Source organism: Rhipicephalus microplus, chromosome X, assembly GCF_043290135.1.
Source record: "Rhipicephalus microplus isolate Deutch F79 chromosome X, USDA_Rmic, whole genome shotgun sequence".
Taxonomy (NCBI): domain Eukaryota; kingdom Metazoa; phylum Arthropoda; class Arachnida; order Ixodida; family Ixodidae; genus Rhipicephalus; species Rhipicephalus microplus.
This window is the reverse complement of record NC_134710.1, coordinates 126,213,231-126,233,355: the sequence shown is the minus strand read 5'-3', so window position 1 is coordinate 126,233,355 and position 20,125 is coordinate 126,213,231. Positions and strand designations below refer to the sequence as shown.

Sequence of the window (20,125 nt, the reverse complement as noted above, 5' to 3'; positions counted from 1 at the left end):
AGTTAAACAGGCTACTATAAACGTGTATTTTTCTTTTTCAGTGCGACTTTGCTCTTAAACTAAAATGTGATGCAACTTTTTTTTTTTCATTTCACCGAAAACATGACTTTGTTCAGCATATAGTCTTAGGCCTTCATGGCGTCAACAATGTTTAGACCAACGTTTAGCTAGGCTATTAACTTTGGTTCAGACCGCGCCTTTCATTTATACAGCACATTTCGCGCCTTCTGGGTGTCCAGCCAATTACGAAAAATGCGAAGGCTTGATGCGTTCATGTGAGCATTTCTTGCGGGTGCGTTCCTGAGCTGGCGTGCAAGGTTGTCGACCATGCTGCCGCATTCACTGACGAGATGCTTTTGTGGGAGGAGTGAATATAGAAGCGGGACTTAATTTTATCCGTGTCAGTCATCTTTGAGGGCGAATTTCAGACGCACACGAATGCAGGCTCTTCTTCCTTCTTTCGCAGGCGCGCCCAGCGGCGGCATCGCCATGGTGCGAATCGCGCGCCAACCCTCGAGGCGTCCCTGCCTGGGCTCGTGGGCAAGGACGACAGCGATTAGCTCCGGCCGCGTCCACCGTCGGTGAGCACCGCGGCCCTCTCAGCCGCTACGCTTTCTTCCTGGCGGGAATGCCGCTCTTTGCACCGACAACTCACGGATTCGATCCACTCTCTTCACTATTCGGCCCTCCGATGCTCCTCAACGCGGAGGCCTACTGAGGAGAGACTACTTGTAACTATTGTGCGTTCATTTGGATTTCTCGCGTCTTTGCCTCTATGCAAGGCGCATTGGCGTAGTCCTTACGCACAGTCTTGGATAGCGCGAGCAGAGGCGTGTGCGCTGTCTCGTCAGTGCCAGAAATACGTAGTGCTGTACCGCTAGACTTGTACCTCAGCCGCAACGGGACTACATGAAACGGGAGCTTGTAGTCTCCTCTATGACAAGAAATGTTTTAGGCTCGGAACGTTTCAGCCAAATAGATTTCTCTGAGAGAATTTCATTCATTCCAAACATTCGTAAGAAAAGGACGTACAACTTAGCCTGTATCTTAAGTGTTTCGCGAAGGCATGGTAACATGGATACTTGTGTTTCATGTCATCTAAATTTCGTTCTCAATACTGCTTCATCTTCTCTTCAGGTCGTGTATACTGTTGTTTGTCATTCTGGCAAGAATTTTTTTTCATATCAGAAGCATCGTAGCTGCTTCTGTATTGAAGTAATGCATGCGATATCTATACTGTCTTAAAGAGTGAAACGTGGTGAAGTAGCACTTGTATTTTATACTACAGTTTTGCAATACACGTGAAGGCTTGATGTTCATGAATGCAGTGCATTTATTTTGACTGAAAATCGCGGAGTGCTTGACAGACATGTATAAATCAAACACTTATAAGAAGACGAAAAGAGGGCGTTAGAAAAGCGGGCGGAAAATTCTGCTATATATTCAGCACCGAAAAACCACTGAATTATGGTGCGCACAGTAGCTATAGGATGGCGCAAAGCACGTGTGTGCCATCTTGGCTTTGCACGCATGTGCAGAGCCCGTGGGCTTATAGGTGCAACGATCAACAGTAAAGCGCATCACAACCATATTTAAACGTGCTCTGCTTTCCTAAGACGAAGCCTGTTTTGCTAAATTGTGGAATAATATTAAGTTGTTAATTAAAGCTTGGAAGAGTTTGTACACATAAGCAGCGCTGTGTCCTGTGTCTTCTGCTTCTTCCTTGTCGTTCTCGCGCTGTTATGTTGCGATGTTAAAAGTGCCCTTTAACACTCTTCATGAATTCATAGTTTTACGTATTTTTCTATCAGGTTGCGTACAGTGATGACTTAAGAGATAAGTGCCGGAAGAACGGCAGTAATAGGGCCACGCAGTGCAAAGATATTCAGCGTAGAGATATCAAAATACAATGAAATAGATGCTTACCCTCAACTCGATTTTTGCGGGCTCAGCTTACCGTGTTTCCCTCGCCCTCTGACGTCGGAAGGCTGCCAAATGAAATGAACTGAAAGCCCTATTGTACAGGAAGCTCGCATGACATATTGCCTGATACGTCCAGCGTATTAAGAACGCCGTTGCGATGGTAACAAACAATGTGTTATACTTGAAGAGGGAATGACACGTGCGAAACGAGCCAGCTCGCGAACGCTTCTATAGAGTTTTGTAGCTTTGCCGATCTTTCTTTTTTGCAATCACGTATTTATATCAATGCTCTTACATTTTTTTCTTTTAGTTTTTTGCAAATAACGGCGCCCGAAATGTCGCCGGCGCGTTTCCTCCAGCACATGCCGTTCGTCGCGTTCTGTGACCAGTTTCGCAATTTTCAAGCTGGAAAAGTCGGAGAGCTTTATTCTCTGTCGCTTTCAGTGAAAAATCATGTGAATGAAAAAAATAAATCTAATAGTAATCCCTATTTCGATGCAATGACGCGATCACATTTAACGGTATACATTCATCCAATCTTATGGTAGCAATCTTCCGGCGCCATTCCCGCTCGCAGTAGTTCTGGCGAGCTCCACTAGGGGTTATGCAGTGGGCACCGATGTTTTCAAACGTTGGAGGGCCCCTTTAATAAACTTGTGTCATAGACGTCATGCGTAACCTGCGAAGGAGACAAAGCGACGCACGGAAAAGCCCATTGCGCCTTGATTTTGAAGGTTATTTGGGTGTTATCAACTATGCACTGAGAACACAAAAACGTTTCTATCCCAAGCATATTGGTTTGTTAACCAACCACCTAAAATATTGCGCCAGAGTGTACGGCAGACTGCTTAGTGCAGTATGCTTTGAATAGCGCGTTTTGGAAATATACCTACGTTATGCCTGTAACGGCGTTGCGTACGCAAGAGCGCCACATTTCATGTAGACCATGTGCGTAGCATGGCGTTTTCGTGCACGCAACGCCGTTAAGGACGCAAAGTATTTCATAGCGAGTTTTAGTGCCGGGGCCCGCAAGCCGCTTTGGTGCGCAACCTCTTGCGTTCTGCGGTATTTTTTTTGGGTGCAGCTGGTGAACAGAAGCGGAAGGTGTACAAAAAATGCAAGAACATGTGGAACCAAGGGCTTTTGGTCGCTGTGATTATTTTTGCAAACCTTTTATTCAACTATATTTTAAACACTTCTGTTAAACTTCTATTGAACTTTTAAACTTTATAGGATATTTTTTCTAAAACTCCATAACAAAAAGTGTTAGGCCAAGTAATTTTATTTGTTCCCTTTTATTTTTTTCCGCGGGAGCATTGGGAGAACGAGTGATCGCTGCGTCACGAGTTAGGCAAATAAAGGCTGCCCACCAAATAGCATTTTCTATCGATGGCACCAGAAGAAATAAAGAGAAGAAATAAAGGGGAAAAAGGAGGGCGGGTTGGGGGGAGATCACCACTGAACTGGCGTGACTGCTGACTTTACGTTAGTTTTCTATAACGGCAGAATCGTGTATGAATAGAGAAAAAACAAGCAGCCTGTCCATTTATTAATAAAATTGCGCTTTGAGGTCATGATGCAGGTGGTAGCTGAATACACGCACGTCCCGAAATTAAACGTTGGCAAATTAATCAAGCCGATGTCACGCATGCATAGTAAACGTAAAGGACTTAGCAGGTCTTTTGTTATAACGCGCTCACGTTAATTGAGGTGTGATAGCATGCTCTGCCTTCGAGTATGCATACAGCACGAGTAGTTAACCAAGTGACAAGCCATGCTTTAGGGGGGGGGGGGGGGGGGAAGAGGACTGTGTCACTATTTTCGGTCAGGCCTGACTTGCCACGCATATGACTGTCCTCGAAGAGACACGTGAATTCTCTCCAGAGATCATTACACCAATAATATTGGGTGTTTAACGTCCCAGAACAACGATATGATTATGAAGGACGCCTCGTAGGGGACGGCTCCTGAGATTTCGAGCACCTGGTGTGCTTGAACGAACACTGACACGGCCCAGTATACGTGGGCCTCTCGCCTCTATCGAAGTGCGACCACCGGGGCCGTAATCGAACTCGCGACCTTCGAGTCGGCAGCCAAGACATCATCGTATTCTTGTAGGAGAGTCGTGGGACCCCAAAGAGTCAACGCGTTTCTTCGAAGAGAGCCGCATACGTGTTAATTAACTCACTAAATAGTGTGACGACTCTTTTGCGGTGAATGCTGATTTCAACGCCCGCAACACGAGTAATCGTGCAGTTCCCAATCGAGCTCATGCTCCCTCACGCCGTGGTAGTTGTAGTCTGGTACACGCTTACGAATAGGAAAAATGAATCCCCGGAGCGTTCTGGGCGCTCAATTGTGGGGCTGCTTGGGGCGCAGGCCGGCCGGCGGCCGTGGGATGCAGGACGTCGGCCGTGGTCTGGCATGCTGATCTGCGCTGACACGCCCCTACCGACTCTGCACACACTGGCGCCGGGTATACTCTTCACCTGTCACTCTTCCAAGCGGTCCAGCGCGCGCTGTGCGCCCGTGACACCCCCGCAACGGCCGCCCAAACAGTTCAAGCGCATACCGCGCCGTCCGATTTGGGCTCGTGCGTCTTCCAAGTCGACTCAGGCGGCGGCCGTAAGTGCGCTTCACCAGTACCGATATTACTGACGCAAAATTGCATTGCCAACGTATACGATCAAGTTAATTTGGGTTTTTGATTCAATGTGGTTCACTGCATGGTCAATTGAATGCTGCCTCTTCGGCCTAATGTGGTAGAGGGAGAAAGTTGCGATAAAATTGATGCCAGGCGATTCAGCGTTTTATGAAAATGGAAGAAAACGGTAAGTTTCTTTCAAAGGCTTGATTGTTAGCTTACAGTGTGTTTGGTCGTCACAGCAAAGTGTCCATGAATCGACATACATTTACTGTCTAAATGACTGATTACTGTACAGAGGGACAACCCTCCCAGAACATGTGACATTTGTGGCTTAACTTTAGGAGCGAATAAGTAAAAGTGTAAGGACGTAGAAAAAAAAACGCGAATGTCACATGGCCTGTTCAAAATAACAGGTACACAAGGAGGGGCACGCTTGGAACTTTACTTATCAGGCACTCGTATGCGTCGTTTACGGAGTGCGAATGACCTGTCGCCAAGAAATGGCAGTGGTTTAGCTGCCTTCTGCCTCCTCCAGAAAGTAATGTGATTCGCAAACAATTACACCGGTCATTTCTCCTTCTTGTTCCTTAATACCTTAATATTTCCTAAAAACAATTGGGCTTCGAACCTGGGCATCATTTGAACGTTCAAGGATCTCAAAGAAGATGTGCTTAAACTATAGTGTGCGGCGTATGTGGCGCAACACACCTTCATCATCATGTTAGTAAGGTTCATGAAGGAAGAAAAAGTGCAAAAAATGCTCAGTAGCAGTCTTTAACGCGATTAAAATGAAAGGGTTTCGGAAGAAAAAAAGATGGCTGATCCGTCCGCCATCATTATAACACGGAAGCGAACTGTGTCTTCACAACAGTATAGTTGATCGCTTTTTATAAATCGATGTATTAGAGCTTGCACAATGTCTATTGTTAATTACTGTCGGTGCTTGGTAGTGTCATGATGTGTCTTCCGAGATAAGTTCCGGGAGTGTGCCACTGCACTGCCGGAGCGAATGTCGGAGGCCTCTGTCGGGATACAGTAAGTGACCTACCCCAGACTTCGACACCGCCCCTCACCAACCGATGCCACTGTGAAAGGTAGATGTGAGAAATACAAGGCGCACTTGAGAAGCCTCTTGCATCATTGGTGGTAGCGCAGTTTGTGGAGCGACCGGAACTTATCGTCGCTAACAGAGGGGGCCGTGTTTCAACTCGGGTCATCCGAATCAACAAAACTTTTTATTCAGTTTTTTTTCTCTTGTCGTGTATATTTTATTGGAGTATTTATTTGGCGTAGACACGTCAGCAAAGTCTTCGTGGGGCAGCGGCATATTACAATTTTACGTTAAAAAATTGCTTTCCATGTTGCAGTATACACCCACCTCTAATATATTGCGTCAATTTCGTTGCTCTTCAAGTGCAGAAGCTCGGCCGAAACCACAATTTTCCGTCACGAGGGAGCTGTTTGAATTAAAGTGCCGCTGTACCGCTCCACGCGCCGTCCAATTTGGTAGTTATGGACGTCAGTGATGTTATAGCTCTTGGTGTTCACTAAATTGTCAGCCGTTCCTTGCCGTAGCTGGAATTGTCGCATGATTGTAGAAATCAATTGTGAATATTTTTTTCCTGCGCGTTAAAACGTAGCCTTGACCTGCTTAAATGAAGCAACGTCAAAGTTCGGGGAGGGCAAACTCGAGGAACGCGCCATTTTATGGAGGCACAAAATCAAACCACAAAGTTTGCTACGCGTAAGCGTTTTAGAATATAGCTTAAAGACGGAGATCGTAGTTTCAAGACATAGATTGTTTTAATACTCGTGGCAGCAGCGCCTAGATCGAGTTCATTTGTTCTTGGTTCTGCCGGCACATCATAGTTTTTGTACTCATAAAAAGGTTGAAATAAGTGCGTAATTCTTAAATGCACTGTTTTCTTATTTGTATACAGTGGTTGTCGTGTTTCTAAATCATTCCACCAACAGTATGGAAAGAGTGAAGGTTCAAACAACCTAATTGGGTACTTTATGGCAGCACATAAGCAGTGATGACAAAAAAAAAAAAAACACAAGAGTAGACAAACATAATGTTTGTCTTTTCTTGTGTTCTGTTTTGTTCATCTTTATCACATGCCCTGACGCAAGCTATCACGAATAACGAACTTTAAACTCGCGGAAGAAAAAAACGATAATTGGGGGTATTTCGGCCACGCATGTACAATTGTTGTCCCCGTCGCGTACTCTCCTTGCGTTATCACCATGGTCCCGCCACTTTTCAGTCACCAATGGCAGGCGCACTATCAGCGTGACACAGCATTCTTAATAGACGATTTTCCGCAGCATATTTCTTTCATCATCATTAGCCTGACTACGCCCCCTGCAAGGCAAAGGCCTCTCCCATTATCCACCAAACAACCCTGTCTTGAACTTTCTGCGGCCACGTTATGCCTGCGAACTTAATCTCATCCGCCCACCTAACTTTCTGCCTCCCATTCGTGCGTTTGCCTTCTCTGGAAATTCAGTCAGTTACCCTTAATGACCAGTGATTTTTCTGCCTACGTGCTGCATGCGTGCTCGACCCATGCCCATTTCTTCTTCTTGATTTCAAATATGAGATATCCTTAACCCCGGCTTGTTCCCTGACCCACTCTACTCTCATCTTGTCTCTTAAGGTTACGCTTAACATTTTTCCCCATCGCTTGCTGCGTTGTCCTCAATCTAAGCTGAACCCTCCTTGTAGGCCTCCAGGTTTCTGCTCCGTGGATAAGTACCGCCAAGATACAGCTGTTATATACCCTCCCCTTGAGGGCTAAATACAGATTACGATTCATGATTTGAGAATGCATGTCGAATGTGATCCAACCAATGTATATTCTCGTTATTTCCTCTCGTGGTTCGGCTCAGCGGTTACTACCTGTCCTAAGTAGACATATTCCTTTACAACCTCCCGCGTCTCTCCACCTATCGCAAAGTGATGTTTTCTGCCTAGACTGTTGAACATTACTTTGCATATTAATTACTATGCCTATTAATTACTATGTATATTAATTTTCAGATCTACTCCGTGTCCAGTTCAGTAATCATGAGCTGTTATTCGTCCCTTGAGTTACTCATCAAGGCAATGCCATCAAAGAATCGCAAGATACTAGGGTAATCTTTAGTAACTATTATTCTTAACTCTTCCCAATCTAGGACACTGAAAAGTTCCTGTAAGACGCGGGGACTAGCATTGGAGAGATCGTTTTTTCCTGCCATATACACCCTTCTTTATTGGGACTGTGTCGCTTTTTCTATGGTGAAATATGGTAGCTATAGATCCACTGTTATTTCTTGCAGTATATTTATGTAGGGTTCATCGATGCCCTGATTCTATGGTGCCTGCATGTCTCGTTTGAGTCAAATGCGTTCGCGTAATCTTTGAAAGCTATGTACTGTAGTTGGTTGTATTCCGCACAATTTTCTATTACCTGATCGATAGTATGCATGTGATCTATTGTAGAGTAGCCTGTACGAAATCATGCTTTGTCATTTGATTGTTTGAACACTAATGTCACCTTGACTTTATTAGCTATTATTTTTTAAATAGTTTGTAAAAAATGGATGGTAAACTGATCGGCCTGTAACTTTTTTAAGTTCTTGACGTCTTCTTATGGATTAAGATGATGTTGGCATTTTCCCAGAATTCTGGTATCTTTCCCGTCAAGAAACACTTCGTATATAAGGTGGCCAGTTTTTCTAACAAAATTTCTCTGCCATCTTTCAGCAGGTCTGTTGTTGCCTTACCCCACCAGCGGCTTTGACTCTTTGCATTCCTTCTAGGGCTTTCTTTACTTCCACTGTCGTTACTGGTAAGATGTCGAATTCCTCTGGAATATTATTGTTTCTCACGATATCGTTCTGGTTATTCTGGATTCTGTACAGCTCTCCGTAGAAGCTCTCTGTAGAATCTGTCAGCAGGTCCATTGTTACCTTATATCCTCACCAGCGACTTTGCCTGTTCAATCAAAACTAGATGGCGCCACCACCGCTCCGCGGCTGTCTCCTACCACAGTCGTCTCCATGCGGTGGTCTTTGGCAACGCTGCTTAATGTAGCCATCTACGTCGCGTCGTCTGCTCGGAGTACCCATGGCGTCTGCACGCACGCGAATAAATGTGCGCAGATGGCAGCGCCAGAAAAGCCAACGTGGGATCACCTGTTAAAGCAGTTTCCTTCCATTTGAAACTTATGACGTTGTCGGACTCATCGTCTTGCGCTGTGTGGCCCTTAAGTTCGCCACGTACGCATTTGTTTGGTTATATTTAAGTCCTGGAGCTTCGAAAGCAATCTATAAATCTGCATCGTGCACTGTTTTCAAGATGCATTTTCTAATTCTTGATGACAAGGTTTAGCAGGCATGGCCAAATAAACACGGCTAATATCAATAATAAGGACAGAATATACCTGAATTGTTGTTCACAGCGTGAAGTGATTTGAAGCGATAACTGATTTCACCATTTATTCATATCGCTGTGAAGACAGTGGGCGACTAGGAACGGCGGGTTCGGGTCGAAGATGGCGGTGACGTCTGCATGGGTACTGCCATGCCATGGTTTCTAACCACAGCTACTGACGCTTACGGCCACGGCTGCTTCACTGGCCCATGTTTTGGCCAGGACAAATTGCTGGGGAAGGCCAGTTACGGTTACGAGATCAAACATGGCAGCGTCTGTGGGCCGCTGCGAAAAATCGCCAGTGAGAAAGTGGCCAGATTTTGAAGAAGGGAAAAGCGAGCAATCCAGGTGATAATTGTATAGTTGTGTGGCAGAAATACTCCCCGACTGCTCGTTTTTTTTTTCATAGAGTGTTTCTGTCAGTCGGCAGTTACAAGTGGTTGCCACTATGTGACGTAGAAGGACCTGTGCTTTGGTGACGAATGACTCACTGCCGTGGCGCTCACTAATGAATTTATCAATTATGCGTCTCCAATGGAACACTAAGCTAGAACGCGTAGCGAGGTGTGTGACATCTGAGAGCGGCGGCTAGACGCAGGCTCCCGCGCTGGGTGCCGCTACGACAAGCCACGAGTCGGCACCGAGGACGCCACGAAACGCCGCCGGGCGGCCGCCGCAGTCGCCGCTGGCTGCTCGGCCAGCTGGAAGAGCTACGACGCCTTTCCGAGGCACCAGCGAAGCTGATGGCGCACGCACTCCTAAGCAGACGACGGCGGTCACTGCCGGTGGCGCGCATGGTGGTGGCTCCATGGCGGGCTCTCCGATGCGCAGAAATTCCCCGCCAGCTATCCCTGGTCCTTCTGGCATCTCACCCGCCACTCCCGCGCAGCAGCTCGCGTCTCCGGCCGACGAACCCGCGGTCACTGGGAGGAATGGAGAGGCCGAGGACACGGTACGTATCCTACATGACTCGCAGCAGCCAAGTCGTTCATACCACAGGTTGGCAAAAGAAGCAGAGCTTACTCAGACTCACTCAAAAAACATAATTTACACTTAGGTCTCACTGGGATTCAGACTCACTAGAAGTTTTCTCGACCACACTCACTCGGCCTCAAACTCGCCAAAACATTACTGAGCTAGACTCATTCACTACGTGATCTGGGTCTGAGTGAGTCCGGCGCAGTACTAGTTTGTTCAGTTTGTCCATATGCGCTGGACGCCCCGCCGCGGTGGTCTAGTGGCTAAGGTACTCGGCTGCTGACCCGCAGGTCACGGGCTCGATTCCCGGCTGCGGCGGCTGCATTTCCGATGGAGGCGGAAATGTTGTAGGCCCGTGTGCTCAGATTTGGGTGCACGTTAAAGAACCCCAGGTGGTCGAAATTTCCGGAGCCTTCCACTACGGCGTCTCTCATAATCATATGGTGGTTTTGAGACGTTAAACCCCACATATCAATCAATATGCGCTGGAGACACTCTTCGTCAAAGAAGTTAGTAGTGTGCCGGGGCACTTGTGATTGCTGACATATGCGGAGTCTTCACACGATAAATGGCCCCAGCAAACCGACCACTGCGGGGGCCCCAGCAAGTGGGGCCACAAACGGACGACTGTCAATTTACCAAGCTATCCTGAGTGAATCTCGCACGGTACCTCTTTGGGTATCGGTGCTTACTTTCACTACTTGTCGAACATACATAGAAGAGACAGAAGCGTTGGCAGTTCGTCACACGCACCATTTGTTCGCTAGTCAGTTCGTAAGGGGATGTTTTTTCTGCTTCGTTTGACGAAGAAAGATAAACTAAGGGTAAGTTTTGTGGACGTATAACCGTTTTTACCGTTAGTTTCCCAATGGAGCCATCCTCCTTTAGCCGACTCCGTTGTCCAAATACACACACTCATTCCCTCGATGTCTGCGTTGCCCTTATGTAATATTCAGTGCTGTAAGCAGAGACGTAGCGAGAAATTTCTTTCGCAGGTGGAGGAAGGTTGATTCAGCGCCAAAGACAACGCCCAAAATGTATTTAACAATATTAGGAACAATGTCACTGCGCCCAATACACTGCTGTTTTAAAAATTAGCTGGACACTACTCATTCGGCAGTTGTGTTCTGCGGGGAAGGCCACTTACCCCTTTTTCAAAGACTCTTTTTTTGCTACATACACCAGCGGCGTTCTCGTTCTGTCAAGTTCAGTCAAATGCTAGAAATCTCGGACTTACCAAGAAGACAGCTGTAAAAGAGAAAGAAGTTGGTCACGTTCAGTCGAATGCTAGAAATCTCAAACTTGACAAGAAAACACTGTAAAAGAGAACGAAGTTTCCGTTCGCTGCTCACTTTTTTCTCGTGTCATCTCTTCCGTCAAGACTCGACAGTGAAGCATGTCTGACGTTTCAGCTTATCTGATTGAGTTCGACCTTACGGAAAAGAGTGATGTAAGTAGTATTTCTCTCCGTCCCTTGCAGGTATCGATCTCACACACGCACACGCAAGCACATTAGGAAGCGAGACGAATGTGGGTTATGTGTATTAAGAGATTGTGTACATTTGGCATGTTTGTACGTCTGTTGTGAAAAAGCAGTGAGAAGACAGGATCCTGAAACTAGTTTCCGTTGTATGCCTTTATTGTCCTTTGTACCCCGTCTTGCAAACTCTTTTTTACAATGAGCTTGGTGTCTGGTATCGACTTCGAAATAGTGGACAGACACCCACGGTCTCGAGGTAAGCGCACAATGTAAGCGTGTGTGTTACCAGCGCCTCATCTATTTTTCAGTCAACAAATGAGTCTATCGGTATCAACGCTGCCTCACGATCGCTGTCGTGGGCAACGCTAACATCACGCCCTCAAGCTGAATGGTAGCCCATGGGCACCACACAGCCACTTGGCGTCTACTCTGCTCGCTACCGAATTAAGATGCCAGAGGGAAGCAGAGAGAAACAGAGCTGAGCAGCTGGATATTAGGGCTACAACAACCCATCCACGAATACACAGACAAGTTCAAGCAACTGACCACAGGCCGCAATTTTTATGCCTGTCACCTTGGCTGAAGTAGAGAGTCGACTTCAGACTTTAACAGCGCCTGTTCAAAACACATGCAACAACTGCAGAAATCGCGCCGCATATGGAGCTTTTCTTGTGTATTTCACGATGATTTCTTTGTTTATTCTCTCAAGTGATGAAATCACTTGACGTAGTTCCTTATTTTCTCACACTTGATTTTTCTCGGTGGCCACACATGTCAGGCTTTGCGAAGGCAATAGATGATGACCTATATCCCTGAAAGCAGTCTAGTGAAATTTTGTGCTATTTAGAGCATGAAGTCCAGGCTTGCGCATAATATGCTACGCTACTAGAGAGTAGCAAGCATCAGTGAACATTAGGCACCCAAGCTTTAATATTAGCTCCTGGCAAAGGCTTCTCTCAAAAATCGACTTTCAGTGAGTCAAAAAGCAACTATCAGTCTAGCGAACGCCACGGTGACAAAACGATCTTCTGCGGATTACTTGAATGAGCTATCTGGTATCGGCCTTGTTATAGCAGACGACGCGCGAGCTCATCGATCAAGTAGTCGTGAACGACTCAGGCCTTCGAAATGAGCTGAGTGCCCAGAACACGTGCTTCACAATTCTCGTTTCCAAGTGTCCAATACACCTTAAACAATGCGATTACAGCCGAAAACCGAACCGTATAGCCGCTTCGAATGCATCCGCGGCATTCGTTTGCACGAGAGGTGACGCGGCGTCACCTCTACTCCAGTTGCGGCACCTGGCGGCGAAATGCCGCACTAGCACAGACGGCCGCTTGCCATTGAAATCCGCTCCTTTACCCGGGCACTGAAAAAGTAGTGGAAAGGCTAGTGTTACTCAACAGATTAACAGATCCGGCTTTGAATTGTGATTAGCAGAAGGGGTGTCGACATAGCGAATCTTCAACGGTGACTCCCTCGGAGTGATAATGAGCAAAAGGAGTTGGACAGCGAACATGTTCGATACATCTAGGACGACACTATATATGGCTTGCTCATGGTAATAAATTAGGCCCGCTAGTGATAAGGGAGGATTATAGTATTTCGTAAGTTCGGTATTCTGCGTGATAACATTGCAAAAGAGGCCTCACTTTTCACCATATCTTGTCATGCGAAATGACGGCATCCTGCTATTTCAGCACCTGGGCTTTACGATCTACAAGCTCATGCTTTCTGAGTATTGTCCGCGTCCTCGCAGAAAACGAGGGGTCTCTGCGCGCTTCGTGGCGTCAGTCGACAGCAACTGTCCGTTGGAGTGGCCATAGGTTAGGGCTCGGGCCCTTTTGTCTCGGAGGTGCTGCTTCTTTGGAGGCACCGTGTTGTTGGCACCTCTGTTATAGCTGTAGCCGGCTACGGCGACGCCGTCGGGGTGACGAGCACGGTGTTTCAGCCGCTTCTCACGCCAGCACCTGCCGCCACAAGCACCAGGAATAGCGGCGTTCTTGCGTCGCGAAGAACGGCGGTGCGTGAAGCTCTCCAAAGAAGAGTTCCACGAGCAAAGTGGGGATCAAGAACTTTTTGCGCCGCGACAATGAAGGAAAGAGAAAAGGCTCACGCTTCGCGCCTGGCTCATGAACAGACTACGTACAGCCGTTAAATATGGCGACATTCACTTCATCAGTCCCTGCTAAAGAAATCCCGATCCTGTTAAACAGAAGCGGCCCTAAAATTCCGACCGATTGAGCATAGCTCTAGCATAGGGAACCACCCTGGTCGCGCAAGCCTAACCAGTTGCGCCGTTGTTCGCAGAACTCGTTGAAATGGATGTTGACCAAAGAGCCTGGCGCGAAGGTGAAGCGGCGAGAGGACGAGGTGTCGTCCGCTGGCCCGTCTCACGTGCAGCTGCAGTCTCCTGCCGCTAGTCCCGCTGCGCCCAAGAAGCGGCAGCCTCGTGGCGTGCCCGACACCGTCACCAAGAAGTCTTCGGGCGGCTCGCACAACGAGCTCTGTGGGATCCTGTCGGGGCTGCTGGACAGCTTTAGAATCAAGGCGGTACGCAGGCACGTCGCAACTCCGACGCGGCCGGCTTATCTTTTGCGGATCAGTTGGGCAACATGTGGAACAGGGGTGCTGTGCATCAAGTGGCGCGTTCGTTCGTGGCGCAACAAAACCCACAAGGCGAAAGCCATCATCTTCTTGTCGACGTAACCACGCACGCGCCCCTCCGAAAACTTTCTATTCTGGTTTGGCAATGCCCCCGGGATTGGAGGCGTAGTAAGCTTTCTGCATGTACTGCCTCCGTGATCGGCGCACCTCTGACCAAGCTATGATTTCATGTGATGACGTTACCAGAGTGACGTCTTATTCTGTGACATCAGGTTGACGCTCTCTCTCTCTTTCTCTCGTTTGGCTGGTGCACAAACCGGTGAGCGAGCGGCCGCAGATGAAAATAAAGACGGCGCTTGGCTGTTGCACGTGAAGCCAAGTCTCGCGTTCCCCGCTGGCGTCGATTGTGGTTCAGCCGTTTTCAAAGACGATAGTCTTTCTTAGGGACCTTCGTCGCAAAAATTTTGGTCTGTCTGTTTGTCTGTATGTACATTTGTCTGTTTGTCCGCTTTTAATGGCATCGGGTACTTGAAAAGGTACACCCCATCCGCAGCGCCCACCAATGTTGCTCAAGATTCGGCGTTCATACTTCAATCAATCAATCAATCAATCAATGAAGCTTTATTTTCATAAATAGATATATGCAATTACAGAGATTATTTGGACCGATAGCCTAAAGTGGCTAGTGGACGGTCCAATACAATGTGCAACATAAAAAAGTGTACAGGTCAGCTCTGAGGTAACAACATAAAAAAAACAATCATGTGATACAGATAACACAGTAATACATTTTTTCTTGCAGATATGCATACTTATTAGCTTGCAGCTAGTTTCTATACATAGGCACTTATTAAAAAATACAATGAAAATCGAATCACACACACATGCTTACATGTCTTGACTCCACAGAAAAAATGATTTACATGCCATGCTGAAATTACGTGCCGTTTTAATCTCTAGGGGGACCGTGTTCCATATTTTTGTTCCACTAAACTGTATCAGTCTTTCTCCGTAAACATTAAAACATTTGGGCAGATTGAAATTACCATTCGAAGCATGTCGCGTATTGCGTTTAGGAATTGAAAAAAGATCAGCAGGCAAAGGTGAATTTCTATTAATTATGTTATTTACTGAAACAGCAATTTTGTAGTCACGCAACATCGGAACTGAGAGAATGCGTTGTGATTGGAAAATATTACTTACTGATTCACCTTGGCTTATGATTTTCAGTGTACGCTTTTGAAGTCGCTCAAGAGTTTTTAGATAACTGTTATACGTCACACCCCACGATTCCAGACAGTAACCTATGTGACAATGACACAATGAAAAGTAGAGTGTGCGGAGAATAGCTTGTGGAAAATATTGGCGAGCTTTTATTAGAGAATAGCAGCCATAGGCTAGCTTTGCGCACACACTTTGTACTTGCTCATGCCAGTGTAAGTGTTCATCAAAAGTGACGCCTAAATATTTAAAACAAGGAACTTGTTGAATAGGAGTGTTGTTTATTGTTAGGTTAAGAGATTCAGCGTCAATATGTTTCCTACGAGAGTGAAACACCATATACTTTGTTTTAGTACAGTTAACAGTCAGCTGATTCCTGGCAAACCATTCCGAAATGTTCGATAAATCGGTCATCGCGTCATTTTGTAAATCTGCTAAGGAGTGTCCTGTGAAAACTAAAACAGTGTCGTCCGCGTACATCAGTGCCCTTGACCTTTGTAGGGATCGCGGGACATCATTAATATAAAGAGAGAACAATATAGGGCCCAAAACTGAACCCTGTGGCACCCCGCATTTAATATAACCGTAGGATGATTTGATGTCACCAATGACTACCTTTTGTTTGCGTGCCGATAGATAACTAGAAAAAAAATCAAGCGAGTTACCTTTTATCCCATAAGAATGCATTTTTTCCAGTAAAATGGAATGACTAATAGCATCAAATGCCTTTCGTATGTCTAAAAATACTGCTATTGCTATGTTGTTTTCATGTAGCGCGGAATTAATATATTGCGTAAGCATCGAAACAGCAGTTGAAGTGGACCTGTTTGCAACAAAGCCGTGTTGCAAACAGGTCCACTTGTGCAATTGCCAATTAAAAAGCAGTGATTACGCTTGACTGGGGCACCATAAGAACACGTATATATTATGTATGCGCGTCTTTTACTAGAAAAGGTATACATAAGTAATTTTAAGGACCGTAACGCTTATGACGCTGCGCTGACCATGCAACGCTTGCACGAAAAAGTGAGTGTTTCCAACGCTTTGCTAAGACGAAACGGTGGTGGCACCTACCCGTTGCCTTGCGTTCTACACCTTATCACCTCTGAGACAGGCGCGCACACCCGTCTCAGAGACACGCGCTTCGTTTTCAAAGAAAACTGCCAGATGGCGCTCATGTCTCACGTGTGACGTGACTTGATGTGTTTGTTCGCCTCCTCTGCACGCTCGAGGCACTCTAACGCAGCGCCTCCAGAATGCCATTCGCCGATTTTTTTGCGCAGAACATCAAATATATGTTTTGTTCGCTCTCTCCACACGTAAGACTACCATCTTTCGACGACATTTGCAGATTAACATGCAGGTACTGGGCCAAACTTTTCCTTCGCTCTTGTAGCATAAGCCTACCACGTCATGATGACTCGACAAACTTTGAGGATCATCGGCATGTGACGTCATCACGTGATGATAGTTTTTTGCTTCACTAGCACTCATGCCGTTGACGGGGTACTCCGGTCCATTTTCACGTTTGAGTATGCGTTTGAGGCTTTCACCTTGAAAGCACGTCATTCGTTTTGTGTTGCGTCTTGTAGGTGTTCCTAGCACGTCCTGCGATTCTTTTAATAGACTTTCAATACTCATTCCCTTCTTGATACTTCTACTGCTGAGTCCTTCAATACTTAAAAGGCATTAAATGACTCTACAAATATGTAGTTACGCACATGCGTGGACTCGTTCGAAAAATTGTACAACACAATTTGATTTCGCCCCATTTTTCTTTCCGACGTGCGCACAACAGATTTCCTTGGGTGAGGTGGACGAGGGGACGTTTTGGATAAACCCGGGTGAGACTGTTGACTGGCACCTGAGCTTCCTGCAGCAGCTTCACGTCCTTGGTAGAGGCAGCTTCGGCGTCGTCTATCTCGTTCGTCACAGGGTCACGAGGGAGCTTGCTGCGCTCAAGTGTATCGAGAAGCATCACAACGAACTGGCTAAGGTGAGTGACCATTCTTGACGAATTTGCACCAGTACGCCAGCGTGTGACCCAGTGTTGATGAACCAGTGTTGATGACTTTTGATGCACTCTTTTCGTTGTGAACATCGTCCGTTTATAAATTATATCTTGTTGCCTTGTCTAGGAAGCGCGACGCGTGGAAGCTGAACGTTCAGCATGGCAAGCAGTTTCGCATCACCCTTTCGTGGCAACGTTGAAGGCCTACTTTGAGACGACGAAAGCGTAAGTGTGGAATCGAGCCCCTTCTCACCACGTACGTGATGTTTACCATGTGAGTCAGCTTAATATAAATGCTGGCTAAAGGACGTTGAGGCTATTGCAGTGCAATTCAACTGCGTACAACATGAAACATGTGCTATACATCAAAACAGTGTAACTAACGTTTCCTATGCATTCGCTGGCTTCATTATCTGCTGATTTCAATTAAGGTTGTTTCTAGTAGAAGGAAACGAGTCTTTATAATTACATTCCTTCATTCGCTGATAGCGAGGGTCTCGTTCCGGCAGACTTGATATCAGCCTTCAGGTAGTACGCGAGGGCCTGTTGGTCAGCTGTTCGCTCGCAAAACAATTACATGCTACGTGAAAAAAAAGGAGTGTTCCACACTCGCCGTCATGTTTACGAGTGCCGCTGGCTAACACTCCCAGGTTAGCATCAGGCGCGGAAGTGCATGTTCAGTCTCTGCCGGGGGCAAGTGACGTTTTCGTCCACTTTCTTCACGCCTTTATCACAATTACTACACTGCGCTTAAAACTGTACAATTAACGTCCCCTATACCTTCATTGGCTGCATTATCTGCTGATGTTTGTTAAGTGGTCCTCCAACGCTTCTTCAGCGTAGTCGACGCTTCTGATAACACGCCAGCCAAACATTACAGAGTGGCACGTGGCCTCGAAATTCTTGAAGTCAGCGAGAAATTGCTCCTTCTTTACAAATGATGTCACGTGCCCAAATTACTGTAGTATCAAACACCCCAGTCCACGGCCTTTAACCCTGGGCTCACGTGCGCTCGCGATCACACTAAAAGTAAGCCGCGAGTTAGAAGAAAAAATGAAAGGAAAGTGCTTGAAATTGTGACACGCGCTAACGATGGAACGAATCTTCTTGCGCCCTTGTCAGCCCTCCCTGCGTAGCTTTCATTGCGCTAACTATAATGAATCGAGAGAGGAAGTGCTTGAAGCGTGCAGAAAATCTATGTAACTCCACTTGTAGACGACGGATTCTAACATTTTTGCTGCAAAGCATTAGTGAGGCAACTAACTTTTCAAATGAAGTCAAGTCGTTGGAAAATTACTTAAAGTGTTGCAAGGCCACTTGAAGGTTCTGTCAAGCAAAAAGAGATGAGCCTTCGAAATTCTCTTCCTTTATACATTCGCCCCGCCGCGGTGGTCTAGTGGCTAAGGTACTCGGCTGCTGACCCGCAGGTCGCGGGTTCGAATCTTGGCTGCGGCGGCTGCATTTGCGATGGAGGCGGAAATGTTGTAGGTCCGTGTGCTCAGATTTGGGTACAGGTTAAAGAACCCCAGGTGGTCGAAATTTTCGGAGCCCTCCACTACGGCGTCTCTCATAATCATAGGGTGGTTTTGGACGTTGAACCCCACATATGAATCAATCTATCCTTTATACGTTCGCTATAGTTGTTTGTTGTGGTTATGTGCTGGTGATATTACACGCGAGAGTAATTTGTTCCTATTGCGTATAGTACCACAAGTAGTTGACGCAGTTATACTGAAACAACGTATTTCGATTGTCGTCTATTCGGAATATTCAATGCCGTTGGCTCGTGTGCAGAAAAAATGGTGGGAAGCTTCTCACAGGCTCTCTACCACTTATGTGACGCATTGAAAAACTCGTACTTGAATCTAGGGATAGTTATTAGGAGTATCTGCAGTAGCAGGATACAATTTTCGTGCTGTACTTGGGGTGAAACTTCAATATCAGCTAAGATCCGCAGAACCGTCATGGCTTGTTCCGCTTGTGTGAACGATTTATGCATACCTACCAGAAAAAAGTGGTTTAGTGCTTGAACCTTACACATATGTATCCCGTAGCAAGAATGACTGAATATATTTTGCAAATGAGCTAATGGTGATAATATATGGTGTTTAACGCCCCAAAACCACGATATGATTAAGAGAGACGCCGTAGTAGAGGGGTGCGGAAATTTCTGCCGCTTGGAGTTCTTTAACGAGCACTTGAATCTAAGCACCCGGGCCTCAAACTCACCTCCATTGAAAATGCAGCCGCTGCAGCCGAGATTCGATCCCACGACCTGCGGGTCAGTCGTCAAGCTTCATATATATCACTGGACAACTGCGGTGGGGCTCAAAATAAGCTAGAGTGGTTGAGATAATTGCAAGCGAATTTTCTCGTATGGGGAACGCTTGTGGCAGACGAGTGAATTGCAGTAATGTAACTAAGCTTACATATATAGTTTAATTATTGTGTGTTATTTGAAGTTGAACCTCTTAAGCATGCTTCCAGGTTCCTGTCCGGTAGGTAAGTATAACGGTAAAATGCAACTGATATATGCTTCTCTGTCAATGGATAGCGGTAAACTGTCATTCTTGGTGTAATATAACCTGCCAAATGCTCTCAATTACATTCTTATTTAGTTCAGTCTTATGGTTTAGATCTGCTGTCCCCAAGTACGATAGTTACAGCGCGAGAACAAAACGACGACACGGAGGCGAGAAGGACACGAAAGACACGAGCGCTCGTGTCTTTCGTGTGCGCTCGTGTCTTTCGTGTCCTTCTCGTCTTCGTGTCATCGTTTTGTTCTCGTGCTATAACTATCGTCATGCCATACCAACTAGCCCAAGCTGCCACACTCCC

At 46.3% G+C, this 20,125-nt stretch overlaps 1 protein-coding gene across 2 annotated transcripts in view; it reads left to right on the top strand.

Annotated features, from left to right (window-relative positions):
* LOC119176823 (uncharacterized) overlaps positions 1-20,125 on the top strand; it is an 83,995-nt gene that overhangs the window by 43,713 nt on the left and 20,157 nt on the right. Inside the window, exons 3-8 of one of the 2 annotated variants that reach the window (XM_075877609.1) lie at positions 467-740; positions 4,303-4,548; positions 9,589-9,942; positions 13,759-14,001; positions 17,075-17,272; positions 17,415-17,512. In XM_075877609.1, coding sequence (XP_075733724.1) covers positions 4,348-4,548; positions 9,589-9,942; positions 13,759-14,001; positions 17,075-17,272; positions 17,415-17,512 — 1,094 coding nt within the window. In that variant the 5' untranslated portion in view covers positions 467-740; positions 4,303-4,347. Of the gene's footprint in view, positions 1-466; positions 741-4,302; positions 4,549-9,582; positions 9,943-13,758; positions 14,002-17,074; positions 17,273-17,414; positions 17,513-20,125 lie in introns of both variants that reach the window. The other variant, XM_075877610.1, reaches the window with a different exon arrangement.